The following is an 18935-nucleotide window of genomic DNA, read 5'->3' as shown; positions in this document are numbered from 1 at the left end:
CTCTGGGTTTTTTTCTTTTTCTTTTACAGATTTTTGACATTTTCTTTTAATCTTTCCTGTCAAGATACGATACCACACTGATAGGACGATTAAAATATCTTGCTAACGCAAATACTGAAACAAATTTCGTTTTTGACCATTGACTGAAAAGGACCGCAAATACACTGGCTTTATTTCTATTTTTTATTCTTGTTTTATTTATGTATTTATTTTTACTGTTACTGTATTGTTACTTAGTTTTTCCCTCTGTGATTGCTTTAATTGTATATTATTGAACAAGATTCGTTTTAACAATCGATATTGCTTATAATTTTGTTCTTAATAGTTTTCACAAGGTTAGAGTGAGGTGGAGGACGATGATTCGCTGTGGCGACCCCTGATGGGAAAAGCCGAAAGAGAAAGAAGAAGTTTTTTACAAGGTTAAAAAGATTTTTTTATTTATTCAGAACGTAATTGTATTCTTTATATTTTACTGTTATAAATGTTGCATTTTTGTATTATATTCTGCAAATGTTCAATAAAAAAGAGAAGGACCGGAAATCACGTGCAAGTTGGATTTATCGCGAGCAGATGATACGGAAATTGTAAAGGCAGGTTTTTCATTCACCCATCGAAGTGAGCGTTCCTTTCGCGCCGAGCGGTGGTGGGTTTTTTGTTAAAACTGATACTCAGGTGCGGTTATCCGGTGTTTTTTCTCTTTTATAAAACCAAATGTCATAAGGTTACAGATAGTTCGATTAAATTAATCATTTATTGCTGATTTGTCTCAGTTTATACCGAGTTTTAAGCTTTATGCTAGTAATGCCTGCATGCATTCAGGGTTGTTTGCTAGCGCTAGCTGTTAGCCTGCTAACTAGTTGATAGCATTCAATTCATTTTATGTGACATGCTTTGTTCTTTTCCAAACAACTCTTCGTAGATTTTAAGATGACCACTCCAGAAGTACGACCCAATCACACCATATATATCAACAACTTGAACGAAAAAATTAAGAAAGATGGTAAGTTTTTTAACTTCTGGCCTTTCTTTGCTTTTTTGGTCGAAAGAACGATGTGGTGATAAATGATGTTAATTCAGATCCACCACAGCTTTTTATTTTCCTCTGTCTTTATTAGAACTGAAGAAGTCACTGTACGCCATCTTCTCGCAATTCGGTCAAATTTTGGACATCCTCGTCGCACGAACCCTGAAGATGAAGGGTCAGGCCTTTGTTATCTTCAAAGAGATCAACAGCGCCTCAAATGCACTGAGGTCCATGCAGGGGTTCCCTTTCTATGATAAACCCATGGTAAGTTAAACGTTGTTTTAATTTCCTCCATGGTTTTAAATTTACAAATATCGTCCTGTAAAATGTTAAAACTCAAATCAATCTTAGTTTTCAATATTCCTCTCTGCTGTCATGTGTTGTATAGTTTGTGAAATGTTTCAATTCCACAGTGTGCATCAAATGAAGGATTGATCTTTGTAAACTTAGAAGTGCTCAGTGTGAGAGGATCACTGAACACTTAACACTGAACACTTTTTAATGGTTATTAAAAATACATTTAAATAACTAGTAGGTATAATGGATTTTTTCTTTTTTTTAAGCACACTTGGTATAGTAATGCCACATATTTAAACGTGTCTTACTGCAGCGCATTCAGTATTCCAAAACAGACTCGGACATCATAGCAAAAATGAAAGGAACCTATGTGGAACGTGAGCGCAAAAAGGAGAAGAGGAAGCCCAAGCCTGAAGGAACAGGAGCTAAGAAAGCTGCTGCTGCAGCCATGATGGCTGGTGTGCCTACTGCTATGCCTGTAAGTGGGAACGTTTACTGTGACCAGAATGACATGGCAGCTCTTACTCGGACAAGTTAAAAGTGGAAAAATACTGTCTGCAAACTTGCTAAGTTTACCATAGCGATAGGTTGTTTGGAGATTTTAAGCTAAAATAACAGCAATTGATGGAGAAAAAGTTTGGTTTAAAAACCCCACAGAACATAATATCAACCTAGCAAACATTTAGAGGACCATGAACATGTTTACAATGTGTCATTCTCTAGGGAATGCCTCCTATGAGCCAAGCTCCCCGTATGATGCATATTCCAGGCCAGCCGGCCTACATGCCTCCTCCAGGCATGATGCCTCCCCCAGGAATGGCGCCTGGCCAGATCCCCCCAGGTGCAATGGGTCAGATGATGCCTGGCCAAATGCCTCAGCAGGTAATGATTTTTGTCCCCCTGTTCTTTACATGTTTAACCAAAGATGAACATTCCAGGTTTTGTTTCTTTTTTGTCAAACATTTGCCTTCTCTTACAGGTTGCAGAAAATCCACCGAATCACATCCTCTTCCTCACCAACCTGCCAGAGGAGACGAACGAGCTGATGCTCTCCATGCTCTTTAACCAGTCAGTATTGACTTGATAATTGTTTTATGCTTTGACTTTCTTTTCTGCCCAACATATCAAAGACTGACCGTGACCGTTTTCTGCGTTTAGGTTCCCTGGCTTTAAAGAGGTGCGTCTGGTCCCTGGTCGCCATGACATCGCCTTTGTGGAGTTTGATAATGAGGTTCAGGCTGGAGCTGCACGAGATTCACTACAGGGATTCAAAATCACACAGACTCATGCAATGAAGATCTCATTTGCCAAGAAATAATGCCAACACAGGTTGAAATTTGTAATTTGTTTTTTTCCTTTTTAAGTGGTGGAAGTAAAAGGCGTTTTTTTAATAAAATATTTGTTTTTTTCCCAGATTACATGTAAGTATGCTTTTTCTAAGTCACTTTGACATGACTTTAGTTTTAAAAAGTTTGAAAGCATTGCACCCAGTGTCTGACTTGTCAGACATTGTACCTGGAGCTTGGTATTTGTTGTTTTGTATTAAAGTAATTAGATTACTTGATTGATTTTCATTATTTCTTGTTTATGGATTTTTTTTTGGTCATCTAAAACTTGTATTTACTCCATCCTTCTCAGACTGGCACCTACACAGCTTCCTGCAAGGGGTGTAACAATTAATCAATGTATCGATTTATCCAACCGGATCTGAGGCAAGTTCGTAATTAACCTATAGCATTATAAAATCCTTTCAAAATAATATGAATGAATGATAATCGATCTCGGAAAATACTAGTTGAACTGAGACATGATCGTGTTTTTTTTTGTTTTTTTTTACCATAACTATTAGTAATGAATTGTTGTTTACTTGTTTTGTACACATTTATTTACACTAAATTATCTTGCAAGAAATCCAAGTAATCTGGTAAACGTCACTTTCACTGCACAGCACCCTGGTATTTATTATGAGATGCATGGAGTTGTCCTGGATTGATTTTAGGTCATAGGATCATTCAAAGTACACATATCTACTATGAATCTTGTCGGCAACCACAAACTGAGCCGAATTATTAAAATGCATTGGTACACCTCTACCTCCTGCCAATTCGTTTAAACTGTAGTGGGGTGTTACCTGGTTATCACACTTACCTGCAAACATGAAGTCCAGAGCCTTTAATTTGTGGAATGCAACATCAATTTCACAGAAAATAATTTAAATTCTTCAACCAAAATATTGGATATGATAAATTTTACCTTGGCCCTTGAATAATCTTTATAAATAAGTGAGGACAATCTATTCTACCTGTAGGTGGAATCCATGAATTTGGTTTAAAGAGCTTAACTTGGACTTACCTCAACTGTTCCAATGCATACAGTGTTCCTGCTGTGGGCTTTAACTAGGCCCTGAATATTTGTCCTCAAACTACAGTCAGGACCATAAATATTTGGACAGACTTTCTAATTTAGTTTCTGTACATTACTACAGTGAATTTTAAGTAAAACAACTCAGATGCCATTGAAGTGCAGACTTTCAGCTTTTAATTCTATGGGTTGAAAATAAAGATTGCATAAAAATGTGAAAAACTAAAGCATTTTTAAACAATCCCTTCATTTCATTGGCTTGTAAGTAATTGGACAAATGAAACTGAAAACAAAATGGTCATTACTACTATTTGGTTGAAAACCCTTTGTCGGCAATGACAGCCTGAAGTCTTGGACATCACCAGATGCTGGGTTTTCTCCTGAATGCTCTGCCAGGCCTTTACTGCAGCGGCTTTCAGTTGCTGTTTGTTTGTTGGCCTTTCTGTCTGAAGTTTAGTCTTTAACAAGTGAAATGCTGCTCAATGGGGTTAAGATCAGGTGACTGACTTGGCCATTCAAGAATTTTCCACTTCTTTGTTTTAATAAACTCTTGAGTTGCTTTGGCTGAATGTTTTGGGTCATTGCCCATCTGCATTATGAAACGCCGCCCAATCAGTTTGGCTGCATTCACCTGGATCTGTGCAGACAGTATGTCTCTGAACACCTCAGATATTCATTGGGCTGCTTCTGTCCTGTGTCACATCATCAATAAACACTAGTGTCCAAGTGCCACTAGCAGCCATGCACCCCCAGACCATCACACTGCCTCCACAGTGTTTTACTGATGATGTAGTGTGCTTTGGATCAGGAGCTTCTCCACGCCTTCTCCATACTTTTCTCTTGCCATCATTCTGGTAGAGGCGTATTTTGGTTTCATCTGTCCAATGAAGAACTGTGCTGGCTTTTTTTAGATGCTTTTTAGCAAAGTCCAATCTAGCCGTCCCATTCTTGAGGCTTATGAGCGGCTTGCATCTTGCAGTGTACCCTCTGTATCTACTTTCATGCAATCCTCTTTTTATGGTAGACTTGGATATTGATACGCCTACCTCCTAGTGAATGTTGTTCACTTGGTTGGCTGTTGTGAACGGGTTCCTCTTCACCATGGAAATTATTCTACGATCATCCACCACTGTTGTCTTCAGTGGACGTCCAGGTCTTTTTGCGTTGCTGAGTTCAAAAGTGCTTTCTTTCTTTCTCAGGATGTGCCACACTGTTGATTTTGCCACTCCTAATACTGTAGCAGTTTCTTGCATGTTTTTTTTCTGTTTTCTTAGCTTAATGATGGCTCCTTTCACCTGCATGGGGAGCTCCTTTGACCGCATGTTGTCTGTTCACAGCAAAATCTTCTAAATGCAAGCACGAGTCCTCTAATCAATTCCAGGCCTTTTATCTGCTTCACTCATAATGACATAACAAGGGAATTGTCCACACCTGCCCATGCAATAGCATGGAAGTCAATTGTCCAATTACTTACAAGCCCATGAAATGAAGGGATTGTGTTTAAAAATGCTTTAGTTTTTCACATTTTTATGCAATCTTTTTGTTCAACCCATAGAATAAAAGCTGAAAGTCTGCACTTCAATGGCATCTGAGTTGTTTTATTTAAAATTCACTGTGGTAATGTATAGAAACAAAATGAGAAAGAATGTGTCTCTGTCCAAATATTTGTGGTCCTGACAGAAGGTATGCAAGAAGTCATGCCTGTTACTTCTCCTTTAGATTTTTTTTAAACTTGCATTCCCGTTTACACCTTTAGGTTTAACCAGGCAGTTTGATAGCATACAAAAAAGTTTGTCTTTAAAGTTACGTAAAGTAAAAACTTAGTTTTTTCCCCTAAAAACTTGCATTCTAAATTAAATAGCTAAACTTTCAGTTTGCTAAACCGATATGTATTTAGACAGCAGTTACTTCACATTTACTTTTGAATTGCGTCTTATACCACTGCTCTCTATTTGATTAACAAATTGAATTTCTTGACTTTGGCTTCGGAACAAAGGATCAGCCTTCTCGTAAAATATTTGGCCGCCAGATGGCGCCAAATGCACACCTGTTCATTTAGAGGCTCGGTTCTGAATCCAGCTGTTGCACAGTTTAAAGGTGAATATCAGGTGCGCTTCACGCGGCGCTTACAGCTCGCGGCTGAGTGTTTCCGTTCTGGTTGGACGGAATTCATCTGATGATGGAGGTCACTGCTCCTCTATGCTAATCAGCGCCGCGCTTCTCAAGAGCCCTCTGTTCCGCTCCAGGGGTCACGGCTGAGCGCCAAGCCGCGGAAACACCAGCGGTTGTCAGGGAAGCTCTTGAGAACAAGCCCGAGATGGACTTTAAGGAGGAGGAGGAGGAGGCAGAATCTCATTAGGTGCCCTCTGATAAAGAAGGCACTTCATGCGTGGAAGGCTGGACTCTAACAAAGACGCTTGAGGTCAGCTGTGGAAAATATTCCATGTCACGTTGGCCGATATTCAAATGAGTCTCCGAAGCCTTCTCATGTTTTTGCATCATATGAACTGAGAGTCCAAACAGGAGAACATGCTGTGTGAGAACGCGCGCGCCCGTCCTCGCCAAGCGCACAACTTTACCAGAAAACACTTCACAGGGCTGTTAATTCCGTGTTTGCAGACATGCAGGGCTTCATGATCAGCTTCCACGCTGTCATCTAATTGCTTCATCATTAAAGGTTTATGAAACGTTCCCATGCAGGAACCAGAAATATGAAAACAGTCAATTTGCGCTGCGGCGCTTTGAAGTGAAACAGGAGGAGTGAAACCAGTGAGGTGTTACAAAAGGTAGAGAGGAAACCCAAAACCCCGACTGAAGATCTGTGACGCGAAACGCACTCAGGATAATCCCATGAGTAAATGTGACCGAAAGAGGGGTGGGGTGCGGTGCGGGGGGTGAAGGCTGGTTTTAAGGAAAAGCAGCGGAGAGAGCGCTGCTGCGCTGGGAACCATCCGGAGAGGAGCTGAAAGACGGATATTCCCTGCCTCAGGACACACCCTCCTCGCTCCCTCTCTCCACGCATTGTTTCCCACACTGAATGTGCTGCCGCCGGGCGTCACAGCAAGCTTAGAACATGACCACCCAGCTTCTCAGCTGAGAAGAGTGCTGTGCGGAACCATTCAAGAATTAAATCTGCTCTGCACCTTAATTGGATGAATAGACACTTTCCCCCCCATCAAGGATTGCTCTTTCAACCTGAATCGACTCTGAACGCCGACTGGAGATGAAGGGAGAGTGTCAGCTAATAGGGATGAGAGTTCAAGTCAAGTGATCGGGCGACAGATTGGACCCGCAAAGCCTCTTAACGCAGGTGGCGGGAGGCGCACGGGAGTGTTTGTATGAAGTCCGTGGGTTTGTCTGCGCGTCTGCTTCCCAGCGGAAATCCTCCGTGGACACATCAGCAAGGTGGTGATCAGGTGCGCGCCTATGCAAGGTGGGTGTGTTCAGGGATTAAGAGCTAGGGCATAGATAGTTATGGTCGCTTTGATCTAGACGTCATGAAGTTGCTTGGTGGGAGTTTGAGGGTTTAAGTCCAGGCAGCGGGAGGAGGAGAGCTGGGCAGACAGAGGGCGCAGAAAGGGAGGAGGAGAACGCCGCCGTCGCCGGAGCGCACAGCACAGTCCCTGATCCCCTGACGCAGTGATGAATAGGTCAAGAGCGCACGCGGGAACTAGTGTCCGTGAAAGGAGCGGGCGTAAAAGGAGCATCTGGAAACAAGAGATGAGGACTGAGCGACTCCAGGGACAACTCCAGCTGAAGCGGACTATGATTTTTCTCGCCGCACTCACCATGCAACCACAGGTAAGCTTCCGATTAGATGCTATTTCCAACGCCTAACCCACCTTTAGACTGACCCGCATTCGTGGTTTAACCTGCGCATCAAAAAGCAGCTTTGCGCGTGGCGCACGCTCCGCTGGCCTTATTCTGCTCCTTCATGGCGCTCTGCCCACCTGTTGTTTCAGCCCGCCGCTCCCCACTATCCCACGCCACAGAGACCCACTTTAATCCAAGCATTAGAAAAATGATATGTAAAGACTACACGGGTGCCACCATCAGGTATGAATCCGACTTTTCATGGTGTGCGTCAATGCTTCTATTTGCAAAACAAAGAATGGGTTGAGGCGGGCAGCATACAAATCATTGTGAGAACTGAAGCTGCTGGGAAAATGATTGATTTGAGGTTGGGAGACATAAATACAAATTTTCTTCTTTATAAAGTAATCTTGTGAATTTAGGAGTAGAGAAATGACATTTCCCCCCCTATAGTCCAGAAAGAACAAAAGGCTGTTCTTCTCTTCACGTATTCTGGGTGATTTCCAGTCTTTTTCTTGCAAATGTTTGCAGCACATCCGCTGTGTCTTTGGCTTCATGGGTGCGTAGGTGGGTAATGCTTTGTGGACCCCCCCCCTCAAAAAAAAAAAAGAAATCTGTGTCATAAAATGAAATTCAGTGATGCATGTCATTTCAATTTTCTGTACATGAGAGAAACAGGATGGGTGTAATGCAGATGTAAGACTGAGGCCAGAGGTGTGCGTGTGCACGCGCATGTGGCCGTGCACGCTCAAGTTTTCCCTCTGAACACTAAGCTCACAAACATCATCTGTGTCTTGGGTGTGTGTGGGGCGCGGGGCCACCTCTGGGGCGTGTGAATGTTGAGCATTCAGGCACCTCTGCAAGCCTTTCTCAGAGGAGCAACAGCGGCCGTGCTCCTCTCTGCGCCACACTGTTGTCTATTTCTAATGCAAGAACCTGGAATGAATTAACACTCCTGGAACACCGGCTTCATCATGTATGTTGCAGCAAATAAGTGTTAAAACTATGAATAATTCTGCTGTGGCTTCAAAAATGGACATAAAGCTCTTTGTTGTGCAGGAAAAATGTTGTGGATCTTTTTTTCTTTGGAAAGAAAATCAGTAAATGAGACATTATTTAAAGGTTTAGTGGACTCGTTTCAATGTGGTTCCAAAATGCTTTTTATTTTTAGTTATTTATTTATTTTAAACATTGATCTCTATTGAATTCAGTAAAAATCGTTTTTGGAATCCCCAATTTGATGAGGTGACCATTGAAGTGTCACAGAAGCTCTTCAAATGAATCCCGTTGTCAGAAATGTTTGTGAACTTTGTGATACAAACAGTACTATCATATTGAACAAGTATATGTTTGGGTTAAAAACACTTCATTTTTCAGGCAGGCTACATCTTTTTTTTCTCAGTCTTGTTTGAGTTCATTAAGGTGAGATCTGTCTCCATCCCATGTCATTCTTTGGATGGAGAAAGGCGGACTCCTTGACTTCAGCGAGCCTTTAACTGCTTAAGCTCTCATGCAGAGATGGTCGAGGCTTTGGCCTGGGTCTCTCTTTGTCTCCGTCTCTGGTCTGACTGAGCGCTGAAATGCTGGTATGCTGGGAATGGCTTGGACCGTGAGTGCAGCAGAGGGAAAAAAAGAGGATGTGGAGTGATGAGAGCCACTGTATCTCCACAAGCCTTTTGATGTAGACAAGTTCACCCTCCTCTCGCCACCACCGACCTCTCCCCCGGCTCAGGGGACAGGGTGCAGTGGAGGGACATGCAAAATGTAACAATGGGGCGACTGATATTTTAGCTCGGAATCTTACCCTAACAGGTCTGGTTGGACTTTGTGATTCCTGCTTGTGACATCAGTGATACTTTAGTGGATCAGAACTGAATAAGGAACCACTAATTTGATGTTTGCGCTATGGTTTTCAGAGAATGTTCATCAGCAAACTTCATTTAATTTTTGGTTTCATTCATATTTGAAAAAGAGCCAAACACACAGGAGCACATATTCACGCTTGAATACACCTGTCCTTGGTGCTCCGAGACTCTCAGGAGATCTCATTAACAGCAGCAAGTATGGATGAAACTGTGTGTGTGTGTTCCACATCCATAAACAAAGACAAGGAAGAAGAACAGGAGAATGGGAACGGTGTGGCAGAGCCAATGGCCGCAGAGAAAGAATAACAGGATCTTTACAACTTATTCCCAGACAGAGAAAGAAGGAAAGAGGAGGAGGAGGAGGGGAAAAAAAGAGCGTGTCAGATCCCTCTGGTCCCCTGAGAGGGAGAGAATGATAAAGAAAAAGGGTGGTGGCACAAATTTATGAAAAAAAAATACACAAAGGGAGATGAGGGAAACAAAAGGAAGTTAAGAGATTAATGGCCGGTTTTCAAAACCTAAGTGATTCCACGTCAGATTAATGTCATTGTCGAATGGACTGTTACTCTGTAGGCAGGTAATACTAAGAACAAACACATCTGTTTTTTTTTTGGTCATATAATGAAACTTTTGTTGTCCTGACACACATTTTTATCTAGTTATTTATTCGTTATGATGATAAGCATGCATGTGTTTGAAAAGGACACATTTAAAACCTTAAAAGTTCACCGTTTTATCATTTAATCCCACAGGCCTTTTGTGTCAGAAGGTTATGTGTTTTTTTTCTTTTTTTGTATGTGCAGAATTACCTCACTTTTACTCTCTTGATGAATCTTTGTGTTTTATACACAGAAGTTCTTAAATCCACAAGTCTTTTAAAGAAGCAAAATATCAAAAAGCTTAAAATTTAAAGTCTATGGAGTTTTTTTCAATTTGAGATAGAAACATGACTGTTGCTAGTTCACTAATTTTCATTGGTCAGAACTGCATATAGTAGAGAACACTTTTAAACTGAGATTTTCTCTGTATTTTATCTGTTGACTTAAAAAAAAGAACTGGAAGGTAAATCATGTTAAACCATATTAGATTTGCCTAGCCCACACTGGAGCACTTTGATCCAATGGGCCCTTGCTTTTCAAATTAAAAGCCTTGACATAAACAGAACCCCCGCTGTCATAACCCTCTCCTTTCCCCCTGACTCAGGTGGTGTGTGGTGGAGGGCTGTTTGAGCTTCAGATCCGCCACTTCCAGAATCCCCATGGGCTGCTGCAGAATGGAGAATGCTGTGATCTGCAGACCAGTGGGGGACAGCGCTGCTCTTCTAGGGACCAATGTGACACCTTCTTCCGAGCGTGCCTCAAGGAGTATCAAGCTCGGGTCGCCTCCACTGGGGCCTGCACTTTTGGTGTGGGATATTCAGGCATCCTGGGTGGAAACTCCCACTCGTCACATCACCTGAGACACAGTGAAGGAGGAGGAGAAGGAGAAGACGGAACTAATGGACACATTGTCATTCCCTTCTCTTATGCCTGGCCAGTAAGTACGGGGGGGATGTGCTGGTTGTATTTTGGTTTCCAAGGGAACAGGCTGATCTTGAAGTGCAACCTAGAGCACTCAACTGAGTGGATTGGAGTGATGGCAACCCTTGCAGAGTTCATTCTATATCAGATGGATTAGCATAAAAAAACATGACATAATTTTTTTCCTGGTGGGCAGCATAAAGCTTTTTTTCCAAGACTGGAAAAAATGATTACATTTTCATGCAAAAATGTGTCTTTTTATGCTTGGACTGGGCATCATGCTTTGAAACAGAGTCCAGCCGACAAAAAAATACAAACAAACAAGAGCCACTTTGTCACTTTTCCCCATTCAGCCCTGTCTGTTGAGCGCATTACAAATTCCACTCTGTCATCTGCAAAACTTTCCTCCAGGTTTATGTAGAGATTAGAGGGATAGTGGGTTCTCAGTGTGATGCAACATATATTGCAAAGGCAATAAATCTGATTGAATAGTTTTTTTCCTTGGTTCATCCAAAACAGGCATCTGAAATATTTAACGCTAACAGCCATTTGGTTCAGTTTCTGAGCAAAGAGAACCACAAAATTCCACTTGATTATTTAAAAAAATACCCTTTGATTTTGTTTGTGTTACTATTAAGCCATTCTAAAATGTAGCTGTTATATATTTCTAAAAATCTAATTATAGTAATTTTATATTTTTCTATAGATAACAACTCTAACTTCCTCTACTTGTCACTGTGGCAAATATAAGGTATTTTCAAAATAAAATACACCCAGTGTCAAATGACATCCTCGAGGTGCAACAGATTTACTTTCAATTCTATACTTTGCATCTAAACCGCAACTGTTGTGCAGCGGAAGATAAGAATACACATTTGAAACTTAATCTAATAATAAACAGCTCTGACAATCAACTAAACGTTTTACCAACTTTTTGCTTAGTTATCTGACGTCTGCATATTGGAAGAGTGGTTAAGCACACAAGCCTCTTAATTTAATGTAATCCCAGCAGAGGTTTAAAAAATATTTTACAAATACAGTCACCTTAATTTAAAAGGCTTGACATAAATGCCAACAAACTCATTATTATTTATTCAAATGTTAGCATATTTCTTTAAAGCAAAAGAGCCACAATGGAAGAATGAAAGAGCCGCACGTGGTTCCGGATCCTCAGGTTGCAGATCCAAAAGTTTCAGTTCTTAAATTTGATATACAATTATATTTAGTTAAGTTCTAGACACATGAATGACACAAAGGTTTGTTTATCAAACCTTTGTTAAAGATTACATTAGATTAGATTAGATTAGATTAGATAAGATTAGATTTGCTTTATTGTCATTGTCCGTTGTACAATGAGATTGAAGCATCACCATTACAGTGCAAGAATAGCAAGGAACAACGAAATGCAATATCAAACAAACATATCAGTATATACAAGTGTACAAATATAAACTGTAAAGAAGAATGTCCGAAATTAGTGTGCAGAATTGCGTACAAAATTTGTGTGTAAACATGTCAGTGCAAGAGGTAGCAATGAGATAGAGTGTTGACGCTGTGGACAGAGTAATTGGACAGAAGTATGGATTTTATCTGTGCATTTTGGAATTGAGGATGGTTATAGCCTTTGGAAAGAAGCTGTTTTTGAGTCTGTTCGTCTTGCTTCTGATGCCTTTGTAGCGCCTCCCAGAGGGCAGCAGGTCGAACAGGTCTGAGCCAGGGTGTGAACTGTCCTTGATGATGTTCTGAGCCCTAGTGATGCACCGCGCGGAGTAGATGTCCGTCAGGGTGGGGAGAGGGCGCCCTATGATTTTCTGAGCCGTCTCTACGACCTTCTGCAGTCTCTCCTTATCCGCGACCGTGCAGCTCTGCAGCTGCAGAGCACAAGAATGGATCAGAAACCCTTAAAAAATAATTTGCCTTATATTCTTTTAGGTTCATATTCTTGGTCTTTGTTATTTTTATAATTACAAAAGGTTCACAACAATTTCATTGTGTTTAGCTTTAAATATGCTCTTCAAAATAGCTGCACACAGTCTACTGCATCATTATTCAATCTGTTGGTGCATTTGTCCATTAGTTTATTCCCACCAAAAAGTTACTTTTAATAAAACATTTTAAACATTTGTGTTTAGTCAGAAGCCACTCAAACATACAGGAAATGTTTGGATGCAATAAGAACTCTATTGGTTGCAAACAATAAAAACTTCCAGCTAAACATTTTCATAATGAAAAAAGAAGTTACATAAGTCTCCTGGGTTTCTTCTTATCTCCATCAGTCACCTCACAGTCTAAAAATGCCCTGTGCTGATCTCTGTGGAAATTTGCAGCGTCTTATCTAAACTGCATTCCACCAATAAATGCTTGTTTATTGATGAAACTAGAGCTTTAGAGGATGTCTTTCAGAGGACAAGAACAGAGAAACCACTGTTTTTTCAAAAGGTTGTAAAGATTTTGTTTGTGCCTTTCCAAAGAATTACTTTAATTGATATTCTGTTTATTTAAATTGTTTCTCACAATTGTTATATTACAAAAAGGAAGACAAGATCAAATTATGGTGTGAAGTCATATTGAGTTGTACTTGAGTAAAAAAGAGGTGAAGTATGTTTCGTCTTCTTTGAAAGACCTGATTTGGATGTTCTAAAGCTAAATTTTTCTAATTTCCAGGATGTCGTTGCTTTTTCTGCACAACTGGAAGGTTAGACCCCACAACAAAACAAGCACACACAAACAAACAAGAATGCCTAGCAGAGATGGTTTGGGTTTCTTCTCATTGATCTGTATCAGCCCATTTACCTGTGAGAGTCACTGTCCCAGAACCAATTATCCTCCCTTATCTGTACAGTTTTGCTTTTGTGGGTGTGCTCTTGCATGTTTACTGGATGCACACTGCGTGTGTCACACTTTTTTTCCCTCCTCTGGTCCTTTGGGAGGTGTGAGTGATTGGCAGGTTGCGAGTGTGAGAAACTTCTCCACGAGAAAGCCAAGCTGGATCAGTTTCAGGGCCGGGCCGGTCTGTGTGGGGGGAGACAGAGAGCTGGAACTCACTGTCGCAATCTCAGTGCGTTTTCAGCTCAAAGGATGGCTTTATCTAACCATCTCTGGAAAGTGGGGGAGAAGTAAGTGTGTGTGTGTGTGGGTGGGGGGGGGGGTTATCCCCCTGCCCCAGGTGAGGTGATGAACAGGTGAGCGCAGCCATTATGAGGAAAGGTGAGCTGTGTCTGTGTCCCCTGGCCTCCCTCATGTTCCTTCCCCCTAACCTCAGAGTGAGAATGTGTGTCTGGATCTGCATTTGCTTATGAATGTGAGTGTAGGTATAATTCGTTCTGCTGGTTGTTTTGCCTAAAATGAGATCAAGCCTGGCTGTAGGGGGCTTATCCCTTTTAGGACACTGAGAGTCTGTGTTGGGATATGTCCGTTAATTCCCCTAAATCCCTTTTACTTTGTATTTTTCGGATGTTGGAACGCAGATTTTGCCTCTGCCTCTTGGGCATCAGTGATCTTACACTTGGCTGGGATGTGGCTTGTTTTTGACCCCAGAACTGCGGACAATTAGTAGTCTGGGATGCTTTAGATGCTCGCCGGAGATTAGGCGGGTTCAAAGAATTCATAACAGCACAGTTATTTCTTTAAGCCCTGTCTCCCTCTGTGTCGAACCTGGTTGAAACTAGAAAGGTAGCGCAGAGGAAGGAGCTCAGACGAAGACTAGAATGAGTCTTCGTAAGAACAGATATTAGGTACAGTCATCAAACTATACATCAAATGACAAAGAAACAGATGTTTTTTTGTTGTTGTTGCTCAAAGATCATCGTCCAAGTTCAGGATAAAAGTGGACAGTTATCATTCTGATACTTTATAATTTGTCCTAATGATAGTATTGATTGTGAACATTTCATTTCTAAAAAGAGCATCTGAACAAACTTCCCTCTAATGTGCTTTAGCCTGTCATCATTTATGATAATTTAAATTTGCACAGCATTTACATTGATAACACAGACATGTACACCTACCGGCTACTTCATTAGATTCACCTGGCTAGTATCGAGTTGGTACTAGTAAGGTGAACCCCCTTTTGCCTTCAGAACTACCCTAATCCTTGGTGGCATAGATTCAACAAGGTACTGGAAACATTCCTCAGAGAGTTTGATCCATATAAACATAACAGCATCACACAGTTGCTACAGATTTGTTGACTGCACATCCATGACGCCAATCTCCCGTTCCACCACATCCTCAAGGTGGTCTATTGGAATGAAAGCTGGTGACTGTGGAGGCCATTTGAGTCCAGTGAACTTATGTTCAAGAAACCAGTCTGAGATGGTTCCACATTTATGATGTGGTGCCTTATCCTGCTGGAAGTAGCCATCAGAGGATGGGTCATATGGATCCGGCCTTTCATGTTGTTGACGCTAAATTCTGACCTAATGTGGCAGCAGACCAGACAACGTGTTTCCAATCTTCTACTGTTCAGTTTTTGTGAACCTGTGTGAATCGTAGCCTCAGATTCCTGTTCTTAGCTGACAGGAGTGACACCTGGTGTGGTCTTGTGCTGCTGCAGTCCATCTGCCTCAAGGTTGGATGTGTTGTGCATTCAAAGATGCTCTTGGGTAAATGGTGAATGGCGTATACTTATATAGCGCCTTTCTTCCTACAAGGACAAAGTGCTTTACAGTCACAGACCCATTCACCCAGTCACACACACATTCACACACACAGTCACACACTGGTGGTCGCTCTGCTGCTGAACACTGGTGCCAACCTTCCACCAGAGGCAAGGTGGGGTTCAGTGTCTTGCCCAAGGACACTTCGACTCATGGGCGTGCAAGGCGGGAATCGAACCTGCAACCTTACGATCATGGGACGACCGCCCTACCGCTGCACCACGGCCGCCCCACACGGCCTCTTCTATAGACCTCAATTGTAACCAGTGGTTATTTGAGTTAATTTTGCATTTCTGTCAACTGGAATCAGTCTGGCTGTTCTCCTTTGACCTCCGGCATCAATAAGGAATTTCTGCCCACAGAACTGCCGCTCACTGGAAATGTTCTCTTTTTCAGACCATTCTCTGTAAACCCTAGAGATATTTGTGGGTGAAAATCCCAGATCAGCAGTTTCTGAAATACTCATAGCAGCCAGTCTGGTACCAACAACCATGCCACATTCAAAGTCACTTATTTCTCCCCCATTCTGATTCTCAGTTTGAACTGCAGCAGGTTGTTTTGACCATGTCTTCATGCCGAAATGCACTGAGTTGCTGCCATGTGATTGGCTGATTAGAAATTTGCGTTAATGAGCAAGTCAGGTGTACCTAATAAAGTGGCCGGTGAGTGTACGTCTCAAACCGGAGCCAGATTGGAATTCACTCTTCAGGTACATCAACAACCAAGAGCGGAAGCAAATATATTTATTTTTTGATCATCATACTTTAAAATACAGCGTAGAGGTTCATGTAAGCTGAGCTTAAAAGAAAATGACAATCTTTTTTACTTCAAAATAAGAGAAAAAAAACAAATGTGCTTTTGTCTTTTTCATGAACCACCTTTTGGAGGAAATCTTATCTGGGCTTCTGCTGAGGAAACCTGACTACTTTTGGCTTTCCTTTGATATTTTCCGTTCTTTAGTCTGTTCATCCCCACCCTATTAAAGCACTAAAAAGATGGACCTAAGTAAGAAATCTTTATGAATGAAGAGAAAAGTAGACTCTTTTAGACACAATGCACCCATTTCTCACAGCCTAATCCCCCTCCCATGGAGGAATACAATAAAAACACTGACAGAAAAGCAGAGATAATGATTCCAGTCTCCCCCATGAATGAAAATGTAAGCAAACAAGCTAACTATGGATAATAAAGAGGGGAAAATGAGAAGTAAAAAATCTGGGGCTGTCATTGGTTGGGAGGTAAAGTACACCTTGACAGGTCCTCAGTCAAAAAGAGGGCCAACACAGATGGTCATTCATTCTCCGTTCTTATTATGATCCTTGAAATAAAACAACATTGGGACTGAAGGAAGGAAATCTTAGCAGCCAAAGAAACCATGCTCATGGACCACAGAGATGAAAGGCGTGCTCTATTCAAACAAAATAAGAAATCTGGAGCCAAACAATTGTAAATTCAGTGGTTTATGTTAAGCTCTTATAAAGGAACATGAGTTTTTTGTTTCATAATGTATGATTCGCAGTAGAATCTGACAGCTTTCTTTTAAAGGGAGTTCATTACATAGATTTGCACAAACTTTCTGTATAGACATCTGATGATGTCGGGACATGCAGGTGAAACCCGAGCCCCCTAGTGAACAGAAACACTAAGGTAAAGAAACAGGCTGTCTACATGCACACATAGGTCAAATAAAGAGCACGCCTTTTCCAGAGCAGCATGCAAAAGTGAAGCCTTCATGCAAATCTCTCCATGTGCAGCTGCGGCAGTTCCCACCATAGCAATGACTGTAGCTCTTAATCAATGTTCAAGTGCTGAAATTACATCTGAGGGCGGAAAGAAAACTCCACAGCAAATTTTTATAGTATTCTAATGAAAAGAAGTATTTTAAATGTATTGATGAACAGAAACACACACTTCAGTGGAAGTAAGGGACTTTGTAAACTTTACTTGGGATTGAGCAAAAAATAATTACCTACCTGGATTTGAAAGACACTTTTTGATAAACTCACAAACACTGAAATGACCAACTTTAACCAAATTTGACAAACAGTTAAAGAATCAGAAACAACAAATAAGTGTCATCATTGAGCTGCTCTTCAGAAAAATGACTGGTTGTTGTTTTCTTTCTTGTTTTTTTTTAGTTTTTAGTTTTTAGTTGAAATATTTCATAGGCAAAACTGCTTGCTATTAGTAAAACAATACCTGGTCACTGGATTCTGCTTTTGTGCCTACATGTGATGTTTCAATTACTTAATAATATAATTATTATTAGTCACCAAGACACAATTTTTTGTCATTTCTGATTTATCATTACTTTCCCAAACATAACAGACTTATGATTAGACCATCCCAATTAAGAATATTTAGTGATGCTTAGACAGTAAACTGTTTTCCTCACAACCTAACTAATCATTTCTTATGGGTAAGCAGTTCATTTTTTTATAAAATGTTTTTCTGAGTTAACTGAAAAGCTATATTTGGCTATCTCGAAGATATTTATTTTTTACCATCGATATTGTTTTGTGTGTCCTAAAGCTTATTATGAAAGATTAGCCTCCTAAAAACAGTGTTCTTTTTTACTTAGGTGATTTACATTTAAAGGTATTCTGTGTTGATTTAAAATCCCAGCTGGTTTCTGAAGTGTTTAGAATTGCTTTTAATTCACCCCATTTTCTCAAGATAATTTCTTTTTTATCTATTCCCCATTTTTTATTTTTTTTGCATTGGAGCTTGTTTTTTTATTGTTCTCATAATGCCCTTTTTTTTTTACATCATTGTCTGTCTACATGCAGTTTTAGTTGTATCAGAATTGGCCTGATGGGCTAATTGACAAGCTGCTAAACACATGACATTAAAAAAACCTCTGCTGTGGACACAACAGAACAAATAGTGGAAAGTGTGCAAAGTTTCCTATTTGTGTACTTTGATATACAAAATATGGAACATTATGGAAATGGGCAAATGGGCCTTTCAAGCAAACCTAAAATGTAAAGACATATTTTGAGACTTCAGGCATTACAATCATTTTTCTTCTTGTGGAGGTTTAAATGAAGAGGTTTATTTGATGGTTTTTATTTATTTATTTTAGAAAGATGGAGCAAGATGGCAGCCTTACAGTCAAAAAACAAAGAGTTAAATTGACTGTGGGCGTCCGATGTGGGCTGTGGAGGAAGCAAAGACCATTTTAGTCTTCTTCTGTCTTTAAACAAATATTTTGTTTTATTATTTGTTACCGGGATAGAAAAGCTCCTGTTCTGGATTCGTCCACAGTATTTCCCTTTTTTCTGTCTTTTTTTCACAACAACAGTTTCTAAGTACATTTGTTTGAGATTTCTGCCTTGATCTGTCAAAAGCAGGAGACAGCACACCTTTGAACTAACCCAAGTGGTAAAATGTTGAG

At 40.6% G+C, this 18935-nt stretch overlaps 2 protein-coding genes across 4 annotated transcripts in view; both read left to right on the top strand.

The window, feature by feature from the left end:
- The first annotated feature begins 533 nt into the window (after nt 1-533).
- Nucleotides 534-2885, top strand: snrpa (small nuclear ribonucleoprotein polypeptide A). 2 transcript variants are annotated; one of them, XM_004075381.5, is made up of 7 exons: nt 534-672; nt 920-1000; nt 1116-1288; nt 1635-1799; nt 2045-2203; nt 2301-2389; nt 2480-2885. In XM_004075381.5, exons 2-7 carry the CDS (start codon nt 928-930, stop codon nt 2637-2639), a joined length of 819 nt encoding a protein of 272 aa, XP_004075429.1. In that variant the 5' UTR covers nt 534-672; nt 920-927; the 3' UTR covers nt 2640-2885. The 2 variants fall into 2 exon arrangements, with proteins under 2 accessions (XP_004075429.1, XP_004075430.1); XM_004075382.5 differs by having other exon boundaries at nt 581-643.
- A 3730-nt stretch (nt 2886-6615) lies between these two features.
- The window catches only part of LOC101160929 (uncharacterized), a 49556-nt gene continuing 37236 nt past the window's right edge, over nt 6616-18935 (top strand). Inside the window, exons 1-2 of one of the 2 annotated variants that reach the window (XM_011482521.4) lie at nt 6616-7483; nt 10564-10896. In XM_011482521.4, the coding sequence (XP_011480823.1) occupies nt 7325-7483; nt 10564-10896 (492 nt within the window). In that variant the 5' untranslated portion in view covers nt 6616-7324. The remainder of the gene's footprint in view (nt 7484-10563; nt 10897-18935) is intronic. The other variant, XM_020708247.3, reaches the window with a different exon arrangement.

The sequence above is a fragment of the Oryzias latipes genome, chromosome 13 (genome assembly GCF_053564925.1).
Source record: "Oryzias latipes strain Hd-rR chromosome 13, Olatipes_Hd-rR_3.1".
NCBI classification, from domain to species: Eukaryota; Metazoa; Chordata; class Actinopteri; order Beloniformes; family Adrianichthyidae; genus Oryzias; species Oryzias latipes.
Note: the sequence above shows the minus strand (reverse complement) of the source record. Positions and strands in the feature narration are given on the sequence as shown.

Excerpts from the sequence above, each read along its gene's own strand:
- snrpa (XM_004075381.5), top strand. The coding sequence starts at position 928 with ATGACCACTCCAGAAGTACGACCCAATCACACCATATATATCAACAAC. Across the intron at positions 2,204-2,300 it reads CTGGCCAAATGCCTCAGCAG|GTTGCAGAAAATCCACCGAA; the intron begins GTAATGATTTTT and ends CTTCTCTTACAG. Across the intron at positions 2,390-2,479 it reads CTCTCCATGCTCTTTAACCA|GTTCCCTGGCTTTAAAGAGG; the intron begins GTCAGTATTGAC and ends TTCTGCGTTTAG.